The sequence below is a fragment of the Pristiophorus japonicus genome, chromosome 3 (assembly GCF_044704955.1).
Source record: "Pristiophorus japonicus isolate sPriJap1 chromosome 3, sPriJap1.hap1, whole genome shotgun sequence".
NCBI classification, from domain to species: domain Eukaryota; kingdom Metazoa; phylum Chordata; class Chondrichthyes; family Pristiophoridae; genus Pristiophorus; species Pristiophorus japonicus.
Window position 1 is genome coordinate 34,176,423 of NC_091979.1, and position 23,568 is coordinate 34,199,990.

The 23,568-nt window shown below is 43.4% G+C and overlaps 1 protein-coding gene across 1 annotated transcript in view; it reads right to left on the bottom strand.

The window, feature by feature from the left end:
* The window catches only part of LOC139253730 (contactin-associated protein-like 5), a 1,639,232-nt gene that overhangs the window by 256,441 nt on the left and 1,359,223 nt on the right, over positions 1 to 23,568 (bottom strand). Inside the window, exon 19 of the mRNA XM_070873523.1 lies at positions 15,201 to 15,425. Coding sequence (XP_070729624.1) covers positions 15,201 to 15,425 — 225 coding nt within the window. The remainder of the gene's footprint in view (positions 1 to 15,200; positions 15,426 to 23,568) is intronic.

Genomic DNA, 23,568 nt, shown 5'->3' on the forward strand with positions numbered 1-23,568 from the left:
ACACGAAGATACGAACAATGACGGACAGGTAAACCATCCTGTCCATCGAGCCTATCCCACACAATTGCGATACCTTGTCTATCACAACATGTACACTCCACCCTACCCGAAATCTGGGAGAGGCAAAAAAACAGAAAAAAAAACCCAGGCCAATTTGGGAAAAAAAAAATCTGGGAAATTCCTCTCCGACCCATCTAGGCGATTGTAACTAGTCCAGGGGATCACTCTGGCCATTAAATTCCCTGCAGTACCTATTTCTATAAGAAGTAATCTCCGCTGCAGCCAGAAACAAATCCAGCTTTTCCTTGAAGGAATTCAGTGAGTCTGCATCCACCACATGAGAGGGCAGCTTGTTCCAGAGGTCAACTATTCTCTGGGAAAAGAACCACCTCCTGACATTTAACCTAGATCTAGCCTTATACAACTTAAATTTGTGCACCCTGATCCTGCCTAACTTATTTAATTGAAATAAACGGTCAACTGGAGCATCATCTATTCCCTTCATTACTTTAAAAACCTCAATCAGATTCCCCTAACTATACACTGCTCTAAGGTATAGAATCCCAACTCTTTTAACCTATCTTGATAACTAAGATGCTTTAGACTTGGAATTAGTCTAGTGGTCCTCTTCTGCACCCTTTCCAGCGCCTCAATATCACCCACCATGTGAGGAGACCAAAACTGGACACAGTATTCTAAATGCGGCCTGACCAAGGTCATGTACAAGGACAAAACAGTCTGCCTCATCTTATACTCCCCAACAGCCTAGTTTCTCTAGCTATCGCTGCATGGCATTGCTCGTGTACCTTTAAGGATGTATGCACTAGAATGCCCAAATATCTTTCTATCTCCACTGTAAGAGAAGGGCAAAATTCGTGGGAAACCCCCCCACTGTTTGGACTCGCTGGAAAGGAAATTCAATTTGGAACTATCTACCAGAAAGTTTGAAGTCCTAAAATGCTCATGGAAGAAACTATGAACTTTAATCGAATTTGGGATTTTACAAAGCAGATTGAAACTGCGTGGGCAGTGCTAAGGAACTATCCCTCAAAGAAGCCAGTTTGATTATTGAAACTGCCTGGGGCATTGAGACTAAAATAAATTGTCTGGATAATGGATAGTGGAAAACCCTTCTCCACAAGAGACATTAACATTGCAACAATTAACTTAGAGATGGACAGCCATCAACCTGAACCTGGAAAGCCAATTTCAGCCTATGCATAAAAACAAAAGGCCCACTCTAGCGTGCATGCAAAAACCAAGCACAAAAGAACATTGCGATTACCAAGCTAATATTTCCATCAATAAACAGATTTAGAAGATCAGCCCACCCAAGTTATATTAACTTTGAACGAGCCTGCCAAAATATGACAAAGAATTCTCCGGTCCGCCAAAATTAAACAAAGAATTCTGGACTGATTTAGCGTTAAAATTAGGACAGCTCCTACAGTATAACTGGCCCCTGTTTTAACAAAGGGGATGCTTCGCTACTGCATCAAGAGACACTGCTTATGCTAGTGCTAGTGCCATACTACGCCTATGCCTTCAAGAAGGGAGAGAAACCAACGTGACAGTTGTAAACTAACTTCTCCAGCCTCGCCGTCCTGAAATCGAAAAGGAAGGAAGAACATCACCATCACGGCAGCAACCGACCACAGCCAATGTGGTACCACTAAAACCACCGCGATTGATCTTGAATTAAAACTTCACAAGGAAGAAACCGAAGAATCGAAAGTTTCCACTTTACAATCTAGGCCTGACTACCAACAGGTGAAAACGTTACCTAAAAGGACTTTGAAACCTATTTCTAAAGAAAAAAAACAGGTACTTACCCCACAAATCCAAAACACACCCTACTGCATCAGCGGACTCAACCCAACTGAAGATTGCGCAGTAAGAAGTCCTCTCCGACGTTCGGGGTTCGACAAGCAGAACCTACCGAATCCAACGAACCCCAAAACCGCGAACTATCGCTAACTGACCAGAAAGGATTGATAAGCATAGTCCCTGTCTGCCCTGGAGTCTAACCTAGCTAGTATTAGGTATTTAGGAGGTGGGAGGTGTAAGTTTCACTGTCCCCCTTTGAATGTGTGATGTACTGTTCTTTATTAGTGTAATTATAAGTGTGACATTGTATTTTCTTATCCTTAATAAAATCAAAGTTCTTTTGCGCCAAACCAGTGGTCTTTTGCATTTTATCACATCCCCTAAATAAATCCAGAATCTAGAACCCAAGAGAGTGGGAGCGATTTGAACTGCTCAGGTAGGTCAGAGGTGAACCTGACCCCGGGACCACGCCTTACACCACCATCTTTAATGTCTTTCCCTGGAGAGTGTACGAATGTTGGGCATTTGCCCTGCCTACATGCATAACAGTGCACTTATCTACATTATACATCATTTTCCAGTCTTGAGCCCAGTCGCCCAACACATTAAGATCTGCCTGAAGCTGATGAGCATCTTGTACCGTTCTCGCACTCGCACAGATCTTGGTATCATCTGCATCGAGGCCGCAGCCTGGCACCCAAAATGGACCGCACAACGGCGAGCCGGAGCACGCAACAGAGGAAGTAGTCAGGCCGACCCGTAAGTTGGGCAAAATGTTAAGGTGGCGGCGCGGGGCGCTCGCCATCTCCCCTTTAACTTCCGCCACGCGAGCGGACGTCGGCCCGGTTCGCGACCCGCGAGGCAATATCCACCCTGGGGTGAAACGGGGTCGATGCGCGCTGCTAAGGGGTTGCTGCGCAAGGCAATGATATCCTCATCAGTTGCACGGCGGCCCGGGTCTGCTACCCGCAATGCGCCTCTGCTGCTTCCTGCACAATTTTGCAAAAAGAGGCAATTTCGACCCCAGCGAACTTACATTTGTATAGCACCTGTTACATGCTTAGAGTGTCCCAAAGCGTATTGACAGTGTAATGTAGTGGAAACACAGCGGACAATTTAAGTATAGCAAGTTTCCACAGATAGACACGTTATAAAAGACCAGCCAGTCTGTTTTGATGGAGCTGCTTGAGGGATAATTGTTGGCCAGGCCATCAGGAAATCTCCCCAGTTCATCTTCAATAATGACATAGGCTATTTTATGCATGTCTGTCAGAGCAGATAGGGCTTTGGTTTAATATCATCCAAAAGACTGCACTACCGACAGTGCATCCACCCTCTGTACAGCATTAAGTGTCAACCTAGATTACAAGCTCAAGTCTCTGGAGTGGGGTGGGTCTTAAACTCATGACCATCTGATTCAGGTGAAAGTGTCTCCTGAACTTGGCTTCGGCAAAACATCCACTGAAGCATTTGTAAATTTAGTGCACATGACACTGCATGCACCACCGCTCTAAAGATCTGAAATGATTTTTTAATGCTTGCAACTATTTTGTTGCAAACTTTAATACCAGTGCCCCCTGATTAAAGGGGGGACACTAAAACCGACAGACTTAAACAAATTGAACTTTAGATAGTAAACTTAAATCAAATTAAAATTTGGTTGCCAGGGGGTGATGATGCACTCCAGTCCCTCCGGCGCCCACTTCTCGCAGAAGGCCGCAGGCGTACCCGGTGGACACCGCGTGCTCCACCTCCAGGGACACCCTGGCTCAGATGTAACCGCGGAAGTGAGACTGGCAGTCGGGCTGAACGACCCCCTCGAGCGCCCGCTCCCTGGATCAGTTGATGGCCACCTTGGCCATGCCCAGGAGCAGTCTTACTAGGAGGCCTTCCGACTTTTAATGCTTGCAACCACAACAAAAAAAAATGCAGCTCCCCTTTGAGGTGCAGCGGAGGGAATCCTACCCCACAAACAGCGAGCTTCCAAAGGCAGATGGTGTTTATATTCGGAGTACACTGGGGGAATTATAATGAGTCCGAGCCCGATGGTTCCAGCGGGATCAGCACACAATCACTGCAGCAGGTGCAGAGTCTAACATCTGCTTCCCAGGACTGCGGTCGGCCCAGAAAATTCACCCTGGAATATCTGGGAATACAAGCCAGATGTTTGGCTTGTTAGAAGCTCTTCTGCTGGGAATTACATCTCAATAGGTATTTGTTGGAGATTATATACATTTGCTTTCGTGTATTTTTTTTTTAAGTGAAGCCAAGGCAGAATGGTGAATGCATAAATTATGTGTAGGATAAAATGGAAAAATATAGATGGTTAAAGTTAGCCTTTCTGAAATCCTTCACTCAGGATATCTTGAGCAAATTACACAGGAAGCGGAAGTTTCTTGCTTTACTAGCTACGAATTTGTAACGTGTTTCCTCCTCGGTCTTCTTTAGTCGAGCAAAAAATAAGCTCAGTTAATTCAACATTTCTTCATGACTTAAGGCCTCGCTATTAACCCCCCACCCACCACGATGGGCAGGAGAGGGACGGGGGGGATGGGTTAAATAGTTAAATACGGGGAAGGCGATCGCCATCACCCACCGAGCACGTGCCCCTCCTCCCCTCCCGATCGTGGGCCTCGTTGACCTGTCGGTTGCCAAGGACTCTTCTCCCCAGGGTCCTTGGTTGCTGGTGTTCCCTCACACCTGCCAGCCAGCCAGGCTGTCCATTTGGCTGGCTGCTGGGCGGGAAATGGAAAGAAACAAAAGTGACCTTGCCGATTTCAGCTTATTCCGGCAGCACCCTTCCCAGCACCCCTGGACTATCGCTGCCATAGAATCGCACAGCACAGAAGGAGACTATTCGGCCTATCCTGTCCGCGTCAGCTCTCTGAAAGAGCTGTCCAATTCTCCCCACTCCCCTGCTCTTTCCGCACAGCCCTGCAAATGTATTCCCATTCACGTATATATTCAATTCCCTTTTGAAAGTTACTATTAAATCTGCCCCCCATGATATCTGCGCTCCTCAAATTCTGCCCTCTTGAGCATCCCTGATTATAACTGCTCAATCATTGGTGGTCATGCCTTTAGCTACCAAGGCCCAAAGCTCTGAAACTCCCTCCCCAAACCTCTGCCTCTCTTTCCTCCTTCAAGACGCTCCTTAAAACCTACTTCTTTGACACTTTTGGTCACCTGCCATAATTTCTTATCTGGCTGATGACTATTTTTTTTTGTTGATTTGTATCACTGCTATGAAGCACCTTGGGATGTTTTACTACGTTAAAGGCGCAATAAAAATACAAGTTGCTGTTGTTGTTGCTTTCAGGCAGTGCGCAGTCCAGATTATAACAACTGATCAGTATAACTGATCCAGATATGCATCAGTATGTGACTTGCCTTATTGACAGCTGGTTCACACTGACCAGATGCTTTCAGGGTACAATCACTCCCAAATCGTTTTTGTTTTCACTCTCAGTCAGAGGATATGCTTTCACGCTCTATGCATATTTATTATTACTCATTTCGAGATGCTTTACCCAACATTTATCCATATTAAAATTAATTTACCATATCTTAGTCCATCTATATATTTAATCCAAATCTCTCTAAAGATAATTATCCTCCCTTCTGCTCATTGTTCACCAAATTCACGTAGTGTCAACAGAAAATAGTCATAGCACTATAAACACTGTGGGTAGATTAAGTGTCAGCTGTGGCTCAATTGGTAACACACTTGCCTTTGCGTTAGAAGGTTATGAGTTCAAGTCCTATGCCTGAGTACAAAAATCTTGGTTAACACTCCAGTGCAGTGGTGAGGGAGTGCAGCGCTACTGGCTGTACCATCTTTCAGATGAGACATTAAATCGAGGTCCTGTCTGCTTTCTCAGGTGGATGTAAAAGATCTGTAGCACTATTTTGGAGAAGAGCAGGGGAATTATCCCCAGTATCCTGCATAATATTTAACTCTTGATCAACATCACTAAAAAAAAACACTATCTAGTCATTATCACATTGCTGTTTGTGGGAGCTTTCTGTGTGCAAGTTGGCTGCAGCATTTTCTACATTACAAATATGTCTACACTTTAAAAGTACTTAATAAGCTGTAAACTGCTTTGGGTTATCATGCAAGATGCTATATAAATGCAAGTCTTTCTTTTTAGATGTTAACTTGGGCAGAAGAGGACCACATCGATATATCTCAAATGATTATTGTGGGGCCAGAAAGACTAGAGGTGGACCACTCCCGTCCTGGGCTCATTATCTTATAGGTTTCAATACGATCACCTCTCATTCTTCTGAACTCCAATGAGCAGGCCCAACCTACTCATCCTCATCTCTGGAATCAACCTAGTGAACCTTCTGTGAACAGCCGCCAATGCAAGTATATCCTTCCTTAAATACGGAGACCAAAACTGTATGCAGTACTCTAGCTGTGGCCTTGGTTGCTTCTCTTGGCTGGAGTGTCTAGAACTAAGGGGCACAGTCTCAGAATAAGGGGTAGGCGATTTAAGACAGCGATGAGGAGGAATTTCTTCACTCAGAGGGTTATGAAACTTTGGAATTCTCTGTACTAGAGGGCTGTAGATGCTGAGTCTCTGAATATATTCAAGGCTGAGACAGATACATTTTTGGAGTCTAGGGGAATCAAGGGATATGGAGATCAAGTGGGGAAAGTAGAGTTGAGGTTGATGATTAGCCATGATTTTATTGAATGGTGGCGTAGGCTCGAGGGACCATATGACCTACTCCTGCTCCTATTTCTTATGTTCTTATCAACCCCTCAGAATTGGTCATGTTGGATGCTGCTACCTTCTCCATAGATGGAAGATTAAAACATCCCCATCATGCGACTGTGGAGCTCCTAATCAGACCCTGGAGCACATCATTGAGCACTGCCCTCAGAGGAAATTTACAGGCAGCCTACAAGATATCCACGCTGTTGCACCAGAAGCTTTGGCCTGGATATCCGACTTAGATATTGACATTTGATTTGTTTTGCTACTGCCGTACAAAAGAAGAAGACCAGCCCGTTGCCCGATAGTAAAAGTCTACCCCCATGTTTAACCACATTCATAAATACTGCGAATGGCAGGGGTCCTGGAAATAATGCCCACAATACAAAACTGGTTGCTTTTGTCCTAGCCAGAGCATTCTGCATTGGTCACCACCTTCTGTTTTCTATTGCTAAATGACTTCTCAATCCATATCCGCAATACATCATCTAGTCCATGAATCTTACCCACTAGTCTTGCATGAGAGACTTTGTTGAAGATCTAAGTAAACGGTATCGACTGAATTATATTCCTGAACTAGTATAATTACCTCCTCAAAGAATTCCAGTAGATTTGTGAGCATGACCTATCTACGCTAAAACCATGTCGATTGTTCCCTATGATATCTGTGCTCTTCAAATATTTATCCCATGGAATGTCCTCCAGCATTTGTTCACTCGGAACATAAAGCTAGCTAGCCTGTAATTACCTGGAAATATAGTTTACAGTGTAAACATGAGTCAACCAAAGAATAGTGTACAGAAATCCCTCTTTATAATAATTAGGGTTACAGGGAATGCGACAGACCATGTTTAAGCTTAATCTCCTCTTACTGCTGCTATCTAAATAAAAAAAACAGGATAATGAATCTGATTCTGAAATGTCGGTGAAATGTCATCGACCTGAAATGTTAACTCTGTTTCTCTGTCCAAAGATGCCACCTGACTTGCTGAGTATTTCCAGCATTTGCTGTTTTTACTTCAGATTTCCGCAGTGTTTTGCTTTTGTGCTAACCCATCCCCTTTGAGCGGTCTGGCCCCCTTCCTGTGAAGGGGCGGGGCACACTACCATTGACAGCATAGCGAAGAAAAAATATGCAACTTAAGGCTGTTCATTATTACCAGGTCTAAATAATGATTCCGGTTTACTCCAAGGGATATGGCAATCTAGCAAAAGATGGTGAGAAGAAAACTCAGAACAGATACTTAATTTTCCTTTATTTTGATTTGGAGTTATACACTGTGTAACCGGTACCAAATGCACAAGAGTTATCTAGGAATCAGATAATGCAGGAAATCCAAAGATATAAATCAATTCCCTCAAAGGGAAAGAGAAAGAAAATGGAATATCTGGACTAAAAATTAATTCAAAGAATAAGAAAATGACACATGATGATGAGCAATACATTCAACTTCTTCATTTGTTATTGTACATGTAAAATAGTTCATTTTCCCAAAGTGCCACCTATTCAAAAAGTGTTCCCTTTCTGTCTCAGATGCAAGGCAGAGGCCAAATAAGAATACTTAGCGCAGCCAAATCCAACCTATTTTTGGTGATAATTTGGGATTATTCCTTTTGGATGCATGTCAAATGTTCACCACAGCAACTTACTTAGCTCCAAGTCACATCCTGATTATTGCCACTGTAAAATTGCCATTACTCCTATGGCAAAGCTGTTGGTGGCATCGCCCCACGCAAATCTTGCTCACGCGGGCAATTTCGCCCGCAGGGCACAAAGGGGTCACAGCGCACGGCGATGATGTCATCATTGTGCGTGTGCCAGCCCCGGGTGCAAATCACAGGGCCCAGTGCTACTAGCACAGCACCCCCCAAACCTCCAGGGCAATTTCTCCGGAGGCGCTATCGATCCCTTCTGCCAAGCGATAACCTCGTGCACCCCATTAGTGCCCCATGGAGGTGCTAATGAGGTTATAAAAAGGGTAATTTCGCCGGCCTTCATTTCTTTTTTTTAAATGTGTTCATCTTTATTTCAAGTTTTACCATGTTCACCAGTTGGGAATGCCAATCTTGGTTTTACTCTCCATGAAATGTTTTTAAAGTTAGCATAAAAGGAGCTTATTTACTTCCTGGTTGCTGGTCTGTGAGAATTCTGCATTGTGATTGGGTGCTTAGACAGCTTGTTGACGCGTTAGGGAGTCCCCATTAACTTACACTGATCTCAACTGGACATCGGACAACCTGAACGTCTCGCCACAGAGATCTTTGTGAGGAAACTTAATTCGGGGCCAGTGGCGAACGCCTTTGCTTCGTTGCTGACCGCAAATTCTGGCAAATGTTAAATGCATTTCAACAACTAAGCATTTTCTTGTGCTTGATGGGAGTTTTATCCAAATTTTCATTCTGCTTTACGCAAATGTTTATGGTTCAGTTTACACTGCAACAGAAATGCCGAATTCACTTCTTGTATTGACATTTCCCAATGCCCACTTTGTGATAGAAACATAGAAACATAGAAAATAGATGTAGGAGTAGGCCATTCAGCCCTTCGAGCCTGCACTACCATTCCATATGATCATGGCTGATCATGCAACTTCAGTACCCCACTCCTGCCTTCTCTTCATACCCGCTGATGCCTTTAGCCATAAGGGCCACATCTAACTCCCTTTTGAATATGTCTAACAAACTGGACTCAACAACTTTCTGTGGTAGAGAATTCCACAGGTTCACAATTCTCTGGCTGAAAAAGTTTCTCCTCATCTCGGTCCTCAATGGCTTATCCCTTATCCTTAGACTGTGACCCCTGGTTGTGGACTTCCCAACATCGGGAACATTCTTCCTGCATCTAACTTGTCCAATCCCATCAGAATTTTATATGCTTCTATGAGATCCCCCCTCATTCTTCTAAATTCCAGTGAATATAAGCCTAATCAATCCAGTCTTTCTTTATATGTCAGTCCTGCAATCCCGGGAATCAGTCTGGTGAACCTTCGCTGCACTCCCTCAATAGCAAGAATGTCCTTCCTCAGATTAGGAGACTAAAACTGCACACAATACTCAAGGTGTGGTCTCACCAAGGCCCTGTACAACTGCAGCAAGACCTCCCTGCTCCTATACTCAAATCCTCTTGCTATGAAGGCCAACATGCCATTTGCTTTCTCTACTGCCTGCTGTACCTGCATGCCTACTTTCAATGACTGATGTACCATGACCGCCAGGTCTTGTTGCACCTTCCCTTTTATTAATCTATCAACATTCAGATAATAATCTGCCTTCTTTTTTTGCCACCAAAAGATGCAAAAAATAAAAGCACAATAGTGATTTCTTGAGCCAGGACTGATTCAGTTAGTGTTCAATGCCTGTCAAGCGCCTTATGTTGTTTTAACTACGTTAAAGGCGCTATATAAATGTGAGTTGTTGTTGTTGTTGTTGTGATCAAATTTACAATGGCACTGAAATTGGCAGTACAATGTAAATTGTGTTCAGTCAAGCATACAAGTCTCACTGTCAATCAAAATAAAGTTCTGGAATGTAGTAGTTCTTGTCAAATTACTGTAGGGCACTGGGACTTGAAAACTTACTTGAGTGGAGAAACAAAGACAAAATATTTGATGTGATGAAGCAGTTGGGAAGTTGGAATGAAATGGCAGAGGGTCAGGAAAAAGTTGTCAAGGGAATAGCACAGCTAACTTCAGCATCGCAAACAATTAAGCCAATGATATTGGCACAGAAATTGCGGTCGGAGGCTTTCTGCGGTCGGACACCTCCAACCAAATTTTTTTAACGATAGTACCTGGTGGTCAGGGAGGAATGTATACTTGTGGACCGAGGCCTCCATTCATAGCCCAGCATAGAGGCCCACGCATCCCAGGAATGTAAGCACAACCTGGGATCATGTGGGCCTGGACCACCAATGAACGTGGAATATTCTCATTGATAATAATGGGGGCTCCGTAGCTCCCATTACTATCAATGAGATTACCCTAAAAAACACAGAAACACAACACAATAAATAAAAAAAACACCTCATATATTTAAAATTAATCAAAATTGAATTTAACTAAGAATTTTAGACAAAAATGTATGTTTTGGAATTTTTTTTTCCACTGGTCATAAAATTCTGGCCTGGCCGGGTCGGGACAAAGTGCGCATGGACCCGGCGAGGCCTCGCGAAAGCCTGTTTTCGGGGCGCAATACGCATGCGCCGAAAACTGGCTTTTCCGATCTGTCAAAGATATCTCCTGACAGATCCTCCACATCCCCGGGAGAAGGACATTCACGTGGGAGAGATTGGGCTATCTGCCCAACTCATGCCCAGCGAATGTCCTGCAAACTTTTATGTCTGGTAAAAGCAGGCGCATAGTTTACTTTCACCAGCGTAAGAGTTTTAAAACACATAAAAATTAAATTTAAATACACAATTTTATAGTAAAAACTCTGTCCATTAAGGTAAGTTTTTTTTTTAAAGCTACTAAAATATATTTTAAAAATTCCAAAAAATATATATTTTTTCTAAAACATTTAATTACATTTAATTTCAATGAATTTTAAATATGCAAGGTGTTTAATTATTTATTACGCAGTGTTTTGGGGTTTTAGGGGGTTTTCTCAGTGATAGTAATGGAAACGTGACCAAACGGAGTTCCCATTTTTATCAATGAAAATACTGCATCGCGATTGGTTGTCCAGGCCCACGTGACTCCAGGTTGGACTTACTTACCTGAAAGGCATCTCCCCATGTGCTGCACAGCGAATCTCGGCCTCCGACCAGGATCTTACATTCCTCCGAAATAACCAGGTAATTTCGTAGATTTTTCGGGGGTCAGAGGCATTTGGACGAGGGCAGCCTCCGACCTCAATTTCAGGACAAATATGTTTTAATAGGGGTAAAAATAAACTTAACTAAATGGACAAGGTTTTTAATATAAAAATTAGTGATTACATTTAATTTTTCTATCTTTTAAAACTCTTTTATCAAGCGTAAGAGTTTGCAGGACATTCGCTGGACAGGAGTTGGGCAAATAGCCTGAATCTCTGCACACCAATGTCCTTCTCCTGGGGAAATGTGCATTCTGTCAAAAGACATTGGCCCTGAAATTCCAATGTCCGGGTCGTACGAACTTTCTACGGACCTGGGAAGGCATTGGAAAAGCTGGGTTTCAGCGCGCAATGCACATGCGCATGAAAACCGGCTTTTCTGACCTGACAATTTCTGGCTTGACAGATCACGCGCATATCGGGAGCGAGGACATTTGCAGGGAAAGATTTCCGATATTTACAAATATCTTGCCCTGCAAATGTCCTTTAAAATCTTGCGCCTGAAAAAGCAGGCGTATAGCCTCCTTTTACAGGCGCAAGTGTTTAAAAATACACAGAAACATTTTAAAATCAAGTTATAAAAACACATTTTATTTTTTAAAACCCTCCCCCTACGGTAAGTTTATTTTAAGGCTTAATTAAAAAAACTTATAAAAAAAATATATTTTCCCGACTTTTTTAAAAGAACTTTAATTTAAATGAATGCTAACTACGTAGTTTATTTTCTATTTTTTATTGTGTTTTGGGTGTTTGGGGGGTGGGGGGGGGTGTTCTCATTCATAGTAATAGGAGTTCCGGACTTATGGAACTCCTAATACTATGAATGAGAAAATATACTAACCTGATTGGCTGCTGTCTCTAGCTCCTGACCTGCGCACGTCCCCATGTCCCCACGTGCACACGCTGCGACGCGCATTGACCAGAGGCCTCAGGCTTGGAAGTTTGAACAGGCGCAGCAGCAACAGGTAAGTGCTCATCTTTTTTCCCTATTTCACTAGTTTGCCCGCGGGAAGACCTCAATCGGAATTTCAGGCCCATTAATCTTGTGACAGTTTGCAAACGCCGGTTCTCGGTGCACATCGTACACACCCGGAGAGGCCGCAATTTACAGCCCATTGACTTGGTTTAGTCACGTTACCGGAGCATTGGATAACAAGCTCTGTATGTGACTTTACGTACAGATTCCAACAGGAAAGTAAGTGAAGGAGACCTTCAGCTGTATGGAGAGATGCAGTCGTCCAAGATGCAGAAGATTGAGTTACATGGGGTGAAGTAGTGAGCAACGGATCACGATGTTTACAGAGATATTATTCTCCAGTGGCCTCGGGATAAACATCTGCTGCTTTTTAAAAAAAAATTCTCAGAATCATAGAATAGTACAGCACAGCAGGAGGCCATTCAGCCCATCAAGTCTGCACTGCTCTTTCGAAGAGCAAAAAAGTTAGTCTCACTCCCCCGCTCTTTCCCCACATCCCTGCAATTTTTTTCTCCTTCAAGGAAATGCACTTGAAGTGCCGTAACATACAGGGCTACAGAATAAAGGGTTATGGGGAACGGGCAGGGAAGTGGAGCTGAGTCCATGATCAGATCAGCCATGATCTTATTGAATGACAGAGCAGGCTTGATGGGCCAGATGGCCTAATCCTGCTCCTATTTCTTATGGACCAAGAGTTGGAAAATGAGATGAGGCTGGATAGCTCTTTGAACATAAGAACATAAGAATTAGCCCCTCGAGCCTGCTCTGCCATTGAACAAGATCATGGCTGATTTGTCGGCCAGCATGGGCACGATGGACTGAAAGGCCTCCTTTCATGCTGTAAATTTCTATGATTCGATAATTTATCCAATTCCTTTTTGAAGGCTACTATTGAGTTTGCCTCTACCACCCTTTCAGGCAGTGCATTACAAATCCTAACCACGCGTTGCGTGAAAAAGATTTTCCTCTGTTTTTTTTTGCCAATCACCTTAAAGCCGGGCCCTCTCGCTATTGACCCTCAGCCATTGAAAACAGTTTCTCTTTATCTAAACCCTTCAGGATTTTGAACACCTCTATCAAATCTCCTCTTGGCCTTCTCTGCTCAAGGGAGAACAACCCCAGCTTCTCCAGTCTATCCACGTAACTGTAATCTCTCATCCCTGGATGGAAATTCAGTACAAGCAAAACTAAAGTAAAATATGGAAGCTAATTTCTAATAAATTTATTTAAAACCTTTTTTTTAATATTTATGAAAATCCCAGCAGCGTATGAGTTGCTTATAGGACAAAACTTTCTGGACCACTTGGAAAAAGTAAAGTTTTTCCCTCGACCCACTAAAAGGGAATTGAGAAAAGCGAGGAAGAACTATGAGTGAAAATTAGTTAAAAAAAATAAAAAGGCAATAATGTGGCTTTTATTGACAAAGAAGGAGTGAAATTTAACTTAATTATTGTGAAATCCTGGCCCAGTAGTCAATGGACCTTTCGAGTTTCCATCCATTGAGCGCTTGCCCAAATTAACTGGAAAGGCAAACTCACAGTTAGCTTGTAGAGATGACTTACTGTTATTCTGCAAACAGATTATCTGGTCATTATCACATTGCTGTTTGTGGGAGTCTGCTGTGCGCCAGTTGGCTGCCACGTTTCCCACATTACTGCGCTCAAAAAGTACTTCATTGACTGCAAAGCGCCTCGAGATGTTCAGTGGTCGTGAAAGGCGCTATATAAATGCAATTCTTTCTTTTTTTCATTTGTCTACTCACTTGAGGGCACCAAGTCTAATACATCATCATCATAGGCAGTCCCTCGGAATCGAGGAAGACTTGCTTCCACTCCTGAAGTGAGTTCTTTGGTGGCTGAACAGTCCAATACGAGAGCCACAGACTCTGTCACAGGTGGGATAGATAGTCGTTGAGGGAAGGGGTGGGTCGGACTGGTTTGCCGTATGCTCTTTCCGCTGCCTGCGCTTGATTTCTGCATGCTCTCGGCTTTGAGACTCGAGGTGCTCAGCGCCCTCTCGGATAGACTGCCTCCACTTAGGGCGGTCTTGGGCCAGAGACTCCCAGGTGTCAGTGGGGATGTTGCACTTTATCAGGGAGGCTTTGAGGGTGTCCTTGTAGTGTTTCCGCTGCCCACCTTTGGCTCATTTGCCATGAAGGAGCTCCGAGTAAAGCACTTGCTTTGGGAGTCTCGTGTCTGGCAATGCTGACTATGTGGCCTGCCCAGCGGAGCTGATCGTGTGTGGTCAGTGCTTCAAAGCTGGGGATGTTAGCCTGAGTGAGGACGCTGATGTTGCTGGGCCTGTCCTCCCAGAGGATTTGTCGGATCTTGCGGAGACATCTTTGGTGATATTTCTCCAGCAACTTGAGGTGTCTACTGTACATGGTCCATGTCTGTGAGCCATACAGGAGGGCAGGTATTACTACAGCCCTTTAGACCATGAGTTTGGTGGCAGTTTGGAGGGCCTGTTCTTCAAACACTCTTTTCCTCAAGCGAACGAAGGCTGCACTGGCGCAGTGGAGGCAGTGCTGGGATCTCGTTTGAATACAGTGCTCCAACGGCAGCCTCGTTGAGAATAGCTAGCTTAAGAGGGAGGAGGGATTAACCGAAGGATCTTGAATTCGGGGTACATTTACACACTAAACCATTGGCACGATGGCTTTGAAAATCTTGAGTTAAGCCATCTAGAAATATTAATTTATCATTCAACTTTATAGTATTTGTGAGTTTAATAAAATATCAGACTCGAAACTTTGTTTTGTAATATCTTGTTCTTAGCAGCATAGAGGTATATAAGCTTTTGCAATAGGCTAATATATTATTTCTAACTATTCATTATATGTGTGTCAAACTTACCATTTTTGGACAGAGTCACAGCCATATATTCTTCATTAAGAGAACTGATATAAAGGAGTATACACGGTGTGTGCGTAGTTCGAAATCTGAATGCAATATTCTCTCTTAAAAGAGTGATATCCAAGGAGATAGCAGATGAAAGGTCACTTAAATTCTTGACAATGGTAGAGGATTCCTGTAATGTGTACATCAGTGATGTTCCAGGCTCAAATAAGGCAGAAATCTCTGAAAGCAATGCAAAAAAACACAAAAAAATCATACTCTGCAAGGTCAAATATATTATAACTTAATGCCACTCTATCTGACAACATATCAGATGTACGAACAAGGTGATTATTACAGGATGAGGGACTAAAGTAGCTGTTATAATGAAATCTTCAACTTATAAATAACACAAAGCTAGGACATAATATGTGATTGACATTTGAAGTACCGTAACCTACAGGGCTACGAACCAAGGGCTGGAAAGTGGGATTAGACAGGATAGCTCTTTGTCGGCTGGCACAGACATGATGGGCCGAATGGTTTCCTTCTGCACTGTAAATTTCTCTGATTCTATGATTAAAGACCGTGGGGCAGAAATTCAGGGTCTCTGAAAGACTCGTTACTCTCCGTTTGCAGCGGCCATGCGGCGGAATACATCGGCCGCTGCTTTGTCATCAAAAGCCCGCCCTAACCCAAATTCAGGTCGGGGAATTTTCTGCCTGGACCCCCGATTCTGCCGCAATGCTGATGACTGCCGCAAGCGCGTCATCAGAATGTGCACTGCCGCTCTCCCTCACCTGCATAATAAACCGCCCGAAACTCAGCAAAAAGAAAATCAGTAACCCGCTTTTTCTGTCGGTGCACCCTATCCCGAGTGTGTGCGGCCCGACAGCGCGGCGGCCCTTCAAGGGGAGGGCCCACTGCCGTGGCCGCCATGTATTTATTTTTGTGGGCCGATTTCCTGATCGGCCGGCAAGATAGTGCCCATGCGTTCAGCCGGGCCACCAACGGGTAGCCTGGCACCCCACCTATTGGGTGCCAGGCTGCTGGCCCGGCCGAAACCCTCCCTGGTGGCCCAGTGGCCAAAGTTTAAAACATTTTCAATTCTCTCCCCTTTAATGGAGGGGAGAGAGCGTGGTGACGCACACGTGCTGTGACGTCACCACCACTCCACTGCTGACTGACAGCGGCGGAGTCCCGGTCCCGACTGAACTTCAGCCCCTCAGCCTGCCTTCCTGATGATGTCCCACTCCCACTATGACCGACTTCCGGTGGGACTTTTGAAAAAATTTCAAAGTCCTGAAAATCAATCATGGATCCAGCAGTAAAAGCCGGTAGGAAACTCATTGGTGCACCAGCTTTCTGGCCTACTTGATTTTCGGCTCCCATGGCAGCATAAACTTGAGCACTTTAGTAACAATGGGGGTAGAATTAATTTGGGTGCTATTGCAAAGCGGGTGATAGCGAGTGGGCAGATAGCTCTGCAACTTGCCTGATGATATTTTCCATTGAGTTAAATGGAAGAAAAAATCAGTTGGGTTGTAAAATGGCCCGAGATACATTTCACCCCCATCATCGCAATCCTGAAATCCGTAACTGCCTTGGAACATTTTGTCATATTTGATATAATAGAGACTTATCTGGGCAGAGTGGATCTGAGGACTTGAAACTCAGAACACAAAGCTTTGCAAAAGCAGGAGTGCATATTGGAGATACTGACAGTTTAGTCAATGGATCATTAGATTTTACATTTGTTCATCCACTGGCCTCTTGCCAGATTTACTGGAAATGCAAACTCGCAACATTTACACGATAGAGATTGCTGACTTTTTTGTCTCTGTTGAACTGTTTTCTATTTTCATTGCCATTCTGCGAGCCAGGGGGTTACAGTCAGCACCTGAGTGTGTACTATAATGATTAGACCAGAAATGCTATTGGAACATAGCCTAGAAATTGTACTGCATGGCAGCAATGTGTGAGCATATTTAACACTTGCATGACATTACTATTTTAACAGAGGCATTAACCCATTTATTTCAATACAAAATCAAAATATTGCGGAGGCTGGAAATCTGAAATAAAAACAGAAAAAGCTGGAAATACTCAGATAGGTCCGGCAGCATCTGTGGAGAGGGAGAAACAGATATTTTCCATTCCGTTTCAGGCCGATGGCCTGATGTTCTGACAAAGGGGCATCGACCTGAAACCTTAACTCTGTTCGTCTCTCTCCACAGATGCTGCCGGACCTGATGAGCATTTTCTGTTTTTAACCCATTGAGTATAACGGAGTGATGCTTGCCAACAAACTGGAAGGTCCAAATTAAAAAACTAACATTTACAACAGAAGGAGGTCTGTGTAAACACCAACTTTTATTTGCTTTTGATGATCAAAATCCATTCATTATTAGTAATATTCTCCATCTTTACAGTTAAGGTTTGCAGTTCTGCAGAGACTCCGATTGGAGAATAAATACAGGTAAGAAATACAGAGAAATGAATATTGAAACATTCCCATTGGATTGGCTCGATAAACATCCTTGTTATTTAAAGGTATCTCATAGCGTTTTTCTCCCCTGTGGGAAATAGTTTTATTATAAAGAAATGCAAAAAAAATTAAAAACCCACATCATTTTCCCATTAGCAACCATGGCTCAACTTTATCTCAAGTTTAATGTTTCTCTGTTGTTTTTTTTAAAGATCTTGCCTATCATCGAAGCAGATGCAAGCTCAACTTCACCGTCTTTTATAAAAACGCTGGAACTGCGCATGTGCAACGACTTCCGGTTCATTAGCAGCAGTCGTGTCCTTATGCTTCCATTAAAATAGAAAAGTATGTCCATACAAGTGTTTATTATGTTTATTTTGGACAGCATAACTTCGAGGCTCATGTGATTTATACCAGAAGTGACATCAGGATTTCTCTTTGCTGGCTGACTTAGAGAAAGGCCATGGAGCTGGATTTTCCGGTCCTTTGCGCTCCGCATTTGGCCCCGGAGCGGTGTAAAAAGTCTCCTGTGCCCCCTCGCGATCCTCCGCTCCCATTTTTGTGGCGGCACTGAGCAGCGCTGCTGGGAAGAGCTGTGCCGGGTGTGCAACGCCTCTGGTTGCGACACCGGCAGTAGTTTTGACTTTTCCCCGATCCGTGCACCCGTGATGACCGCCCGTGATGACCGCCTGGGAAATCAGTGCGGTCCAGCATAGCCGGCAATGCAGAGGATGGTAAAGTACTCCGAAGGCAAGTGTGAGTGTTTGATCTTTTCATTTTTTTTTTAGCGATTTGTACTGTGGTGGTGAGGGCAATGTTTTGAGAATGTTTATGTGGGGTTTTTTAAGGTTCTCAGAAGCCGAAACTGCCTTCCCAAAGCGCAGACCATTCCTGGCCGATAACATTCCTGACCCGCCGCAATTTTCACCCCGAAAACAGAAATGCCAAAAATCCAGCCCAAGGCTGCCATAAATTATGTGACGTTACATGCGAGAAGCAGGGACCATAATCACATGTTCAGCTGTAATCACACAGCCATTGTACATTATACACATGATTTATGTCACAGGTTTTAAACTTTCAGCATAGTTTATCCAGAGGAATTTTGTTAACTGTAAGTAAGGTCAAAGTATTTGTCAAACTAAATATGTCATGCAGACTTTTAAGTTTCAATAGATTGTGTGGGGACAGTGGGAATCCTGACTGTAACAATATCATGCCTGCAAATTTACAACATGTGTCCATATATATTTTTTTTGAAATGATGCTGAAGAATGATAGGGCACAAAGTAATTTAAATAAATTATAGTGCATAGCACTTTAGAGAACATGCATCCAATTTCCTTCATAAGATAGGACATTTTAAATGTATTTCCTCAGACATGGCCCTTACTGTTCAAATGGACTGGGACCTAATGAATGCAGAGAGATTTTGTAAAGCAAAATGCCTGAAGCTACCTTTGGGCATTATGTCTTCCTTTCCAATGTGTGTGAAATTATAATTAGCACTAAAAGATATCTGTAATATAAATGCAATACATTACTTTATATTTCAGAAACTCCAAATGAAGTTTTTGATATGAAAATATTAGAAAGCAACATATCACATCATCAGGCACCATCTTCATTTCAGCAGCAATAAATATTCATGTTATTGCTAATTGAAGCTTGTGGTAGCATTTGTTCGTACAATGTAATATTTAACGAAGCATTAATGTGACATGAACTTTTTACATTGATGATAAACTTAAGTTGCTGTGTGAAATTCAATGTTACTGGTAGTAGGTGGTGCTTAGGATAAAATATAACATAAAACAGTAGGTTTAACTATTCAACATCACATCGAAAATGGGCACAGGGAACATGATGCGTGATTAACCTATGCCTGTTCAAAGTCCTGCAGGCAGGACACAAACTTGGTGCTGCCTGCTAGTCTAAATGATTGTGGTTTACCGCCCTACGGTAAGCAGGCTGCTGAACGGCTCCACGCTCAGCAGGGGCTCCGAATTTTTTGCAAGGTTAGTGCCAATTAAAACTAGCCTGCAATTCTTAAAGCCAGCCTGCACTTCTTAAAGAGGAGGTGCAGTTTGGTGAGACCACGTGCTGGAGGTCATTCCACAAGGCAGCTTCAACTGGGAAACATTCAGCAATGACACAACATGCCAGAGAAAGGGCTCCAAGATTCTCAGGCGCAGCACTGCGGGCGTTTGTACAGGAAATGGAGAGGAGGAGAGAGGTTCCATTTGCACAGGGGGCCAGGAGGCGCTCTAGACAGACATGCAAAGGTCGTGAGAGCTGGTAGCCATGGATCACTAGCCTCACAAACTGGTCAATGCACTGCATACCATCACTCAGCTACCAACAATTTCTACAAATCACGCCTCATACCTAACATTCATAGCTTCACCTCACCCTCACATACTTAACACTGCTGAAAGCCTCACACTCATGTCTCAACAGCACTGGGATCAATATCCTTGCGGGGAGTTTTGCTAATCTTGTTGGGGAGAGTTTAAACTAGCTTGGCAGGGGGATGGGAACCTGAGAACCAATTCAACAGGGAAGGAAGTAAAGCTGAAATTGAAAAGCAAGAAGGTAGAAAGTGAATCTGTAAGGCAGAGGAAACAAGGGTTAGTAAGTAGTAATCAAGGAGGTCTTTCTGTGCTAAATGGTATATACTTTAATGCAAGGAGTATAACGAACAAGGCAGATGAGCTGAGAGCACAGGTAAACAATTGGGAGTATGACATTGTAGCCATTACAGAAACATGGCTGAAATAGGGGGAGGTTTGGCAGCTCAATATTCCTGGTTACAGGAGTTTTACAGAGGACAGAGAGTGGGAGTAAAAAGGGGGGAGGGGAGGGGGTTGTGGTATTGATTAAAGAAACTGTTACAGCTGTGAGGAGGGATGATATGTTAGAGGAATCATCAAATGAGGCCATATCATTTGGAATTCCCTGCTGCAGAGAGTTGTTGATGCCAGTTCATTGGATATATTCAAGAGGGAGTTAGATATGGCCATTATGGCTAAAGAGATTAAGAGGTATGGAGAGAAAGCAGGAAAGGGGTACTGAGGGAATGATCAGCCCTGATCTTATTGAATGGTGGTGCAGGTTCGAAGGGCCGAATGGCCTACTCCTGCACGTATTTTCTATGTTTCTATATGGGTCAAACTAAAAAATAAAAAAGGGGTGATCACACTGCTTGGCATGTATTATAGACCCCCAAACAGTGGGAGGGAGATAAAAGAGCAATTATGTAGGCAAATTTCTGTCAAGTCCAAAAACCATAGGGCAGGACAGGTAGGGGTTTTCAACTATCCTAATATTGAGTGGGACACATATAGTATGAAGGGTATATAAAGGGTGCAGAATTTCTAAAATGCATTCTAGAGAACTTTTTTTGTCAGTATGTAACAAGCCCAACATGGGAGAAACATAGCAACATAGAAACATAGAAAATAGCCATTCGGCCCTTCGAGCCTGCACCACCATTCAACAAAATCATGGCTGATCATTCCCTCAGTACCCCTTTCCTGCTTTCACTCCATACTCCTTGATCCCTTTAGGCGTAAGGGCCATATCTAACTCTCTCTTGAATATATCCAATGAACTGGCATCAACAACTCTCTGCAGTAGGGAATTCCACAGGTTAACAACTCTCTGAGTGAAAAAGTTTCTCCTCATCTCAGTCCTAAATGGCTTCCCCTTATCGTTAGACTATGTCCTCTGGTTCTCGACTTCCCCAACATCGGGAACATTCTTCCTACATCTAACCTGTCCAGTCCCGTCAGAATTTTATATGTTTCTATGAGATCCCTTCTCATCCTTCTCAACTCCACTGAATACAGGCCCAGTCGATCCAGTCTCTCTTCATATGTCAGTTCTGCCATCCCGGGAATCAGTCTGGTGAACCTTCGCTTCACTCCCTCAATAGCAAGAACGTCCTTCCTCAGATTGCACTCCCTCAATAGCAAGAATGTCCTTCCTCAGAGGGAACTGTTCTGGATTTATTTTTAGGGACTAAGCTGGGCAGGTGGAAGGGGTATCAGTGGGAGAGCACTTAGGTGCCAGTGACCATAATTCAGTCAGATTCAAGGTAGTTATGGATAAGTACAAGGATAGACCAGGAATAAAAGTCACAAATTGGGGAAAAGCTAACTTTGCTAAGTTGAGAAATGATTTGGCCACAGTGGACTAAAAATAGCTACTTGTAGGTAAAGCAGTGGGAGGTATTCAAGGAAGAGATCCGTATGCGCAGGCCAAACATGTGCCCTTAAAGAAAAATGGTGTGAATACCAATTCTCGAGCCCCTTGGATGTCTAGGTACTTACAGGAGAGGACAAAGAAAAAAGGAGAAGCTTATGTCATGTACCAACAGCTAAATACTGTAGAATCTTTGGAGGAATATAGAAAGTTCAGAGATGAAATTAAAAAGGATATTAGGAATGCTAAGCGAGAGCATGAAAACTTTTTGGCAAGTAAAATCATGGAAAGCCCAAAGATGTTCTATAAATATATTAAGATCAAGAGGATAACTAAAGAAAGGTAGGGCCTATTAAAGACCATAAGGGTAATCTGTGTGTGGAGGCAGAAGATGTGGGCATGGTTCTTAATGAATACTTTGCATCTGTTTTCACAAAGGAAAGGGGCAATGCAAATACTGCTATAGAGGAGAAGTGTGAAATTCTGGATGAAATAAACATAGTGAGAGAGGAGGTATTAAGAGGTTTAGCAGCTTTGAAAGTGGATAAGTCCCCAGGCCTGGATGAAATGCATCCCAGGATGTTGAGTGAAGCAAAAGACGAAATAGCAGAGGCCTTGACCATCATTCTCCAGTCCTCTTTGGATTCAGGCATGGTGCCGGAGGACTGGAGGACTGCTATTGTGGTAGCCTTGTTTAAGAAGGGAGAAAGGGATAGGCTGAGTAATTACAGGCCTGTTAGCCTAATTTCAGTGGTGGGAAAATTATTGGAAAAAATCTTGACGGACAGGATAAATCTACATTTAGAAAGGTAAGGATTAATCAGGGACAGTAAGCACGGATTTGTTAAGGGAAGATCGTGTTTGACTAGCCTGATTGAATTTTTTGGGGAGGTAACCATGCCGAGGTGGTGCAGTCTGAAGCTGAGCCTACTGGGCCCAGATCTGCTCGAGGATGACCTACAAGGCCATCTGCAGCCTCTGGGATAGCACCAAGAGTTCTAGGACAGACAATGCTATTCCCAATTACATCTCTTCTAGACCCAGCTTTTATTTCCTAACTTGTTCCATTGCCATCTCCTTTTGCTTGATATATCCCCTTTGTCATTTAATCCCTTCTGCCTTCACCCTATCACAGACCTTCCCTTTGTTCTTTCCTCCCCTCCCCCCTTTTCCCTGCTTCTGTACATACTTAAAACCTGTTATATTTCTAACTTTCCCCAGTTCTCACAAAGGCTCATCAACCTAAAACGTTAAGTCTGTTTCTCTCTCCACACATGCTGCCTGACCTGCTGAGTGTTTCCAGAATTACTGCTTTTATTTCAGATTTCCAGCATCCGCAATATTTTGCTTTTGCTAAAGTCTTTACTTGTATATTATCATCATGCATTTCTACCTTTCCTATTTGCTCTTTTTGTTTGCTCTTTTTATTCGGTCCTGGAATCTGAACATCGCTGGTGAAGCCAGCATATATTGCCCATCCCTATTTGTCCTTGGTGTATGCGCCACCTTCTTGAACCAGTGCAGTCCATGTGGTGAAGGTACTCCACAATGTTGTTAGGGAGGGAGTTCCAGGATTTTGACTTAGAAACGATGAAAGAACGCCGATATATTTCTAAGTCAGGATGGTGTGTGACTTGGAGGGGAACATGGAGGTGGTGATGTTCCCATGCGCCTGCTGCCTTTGTTCTTCTA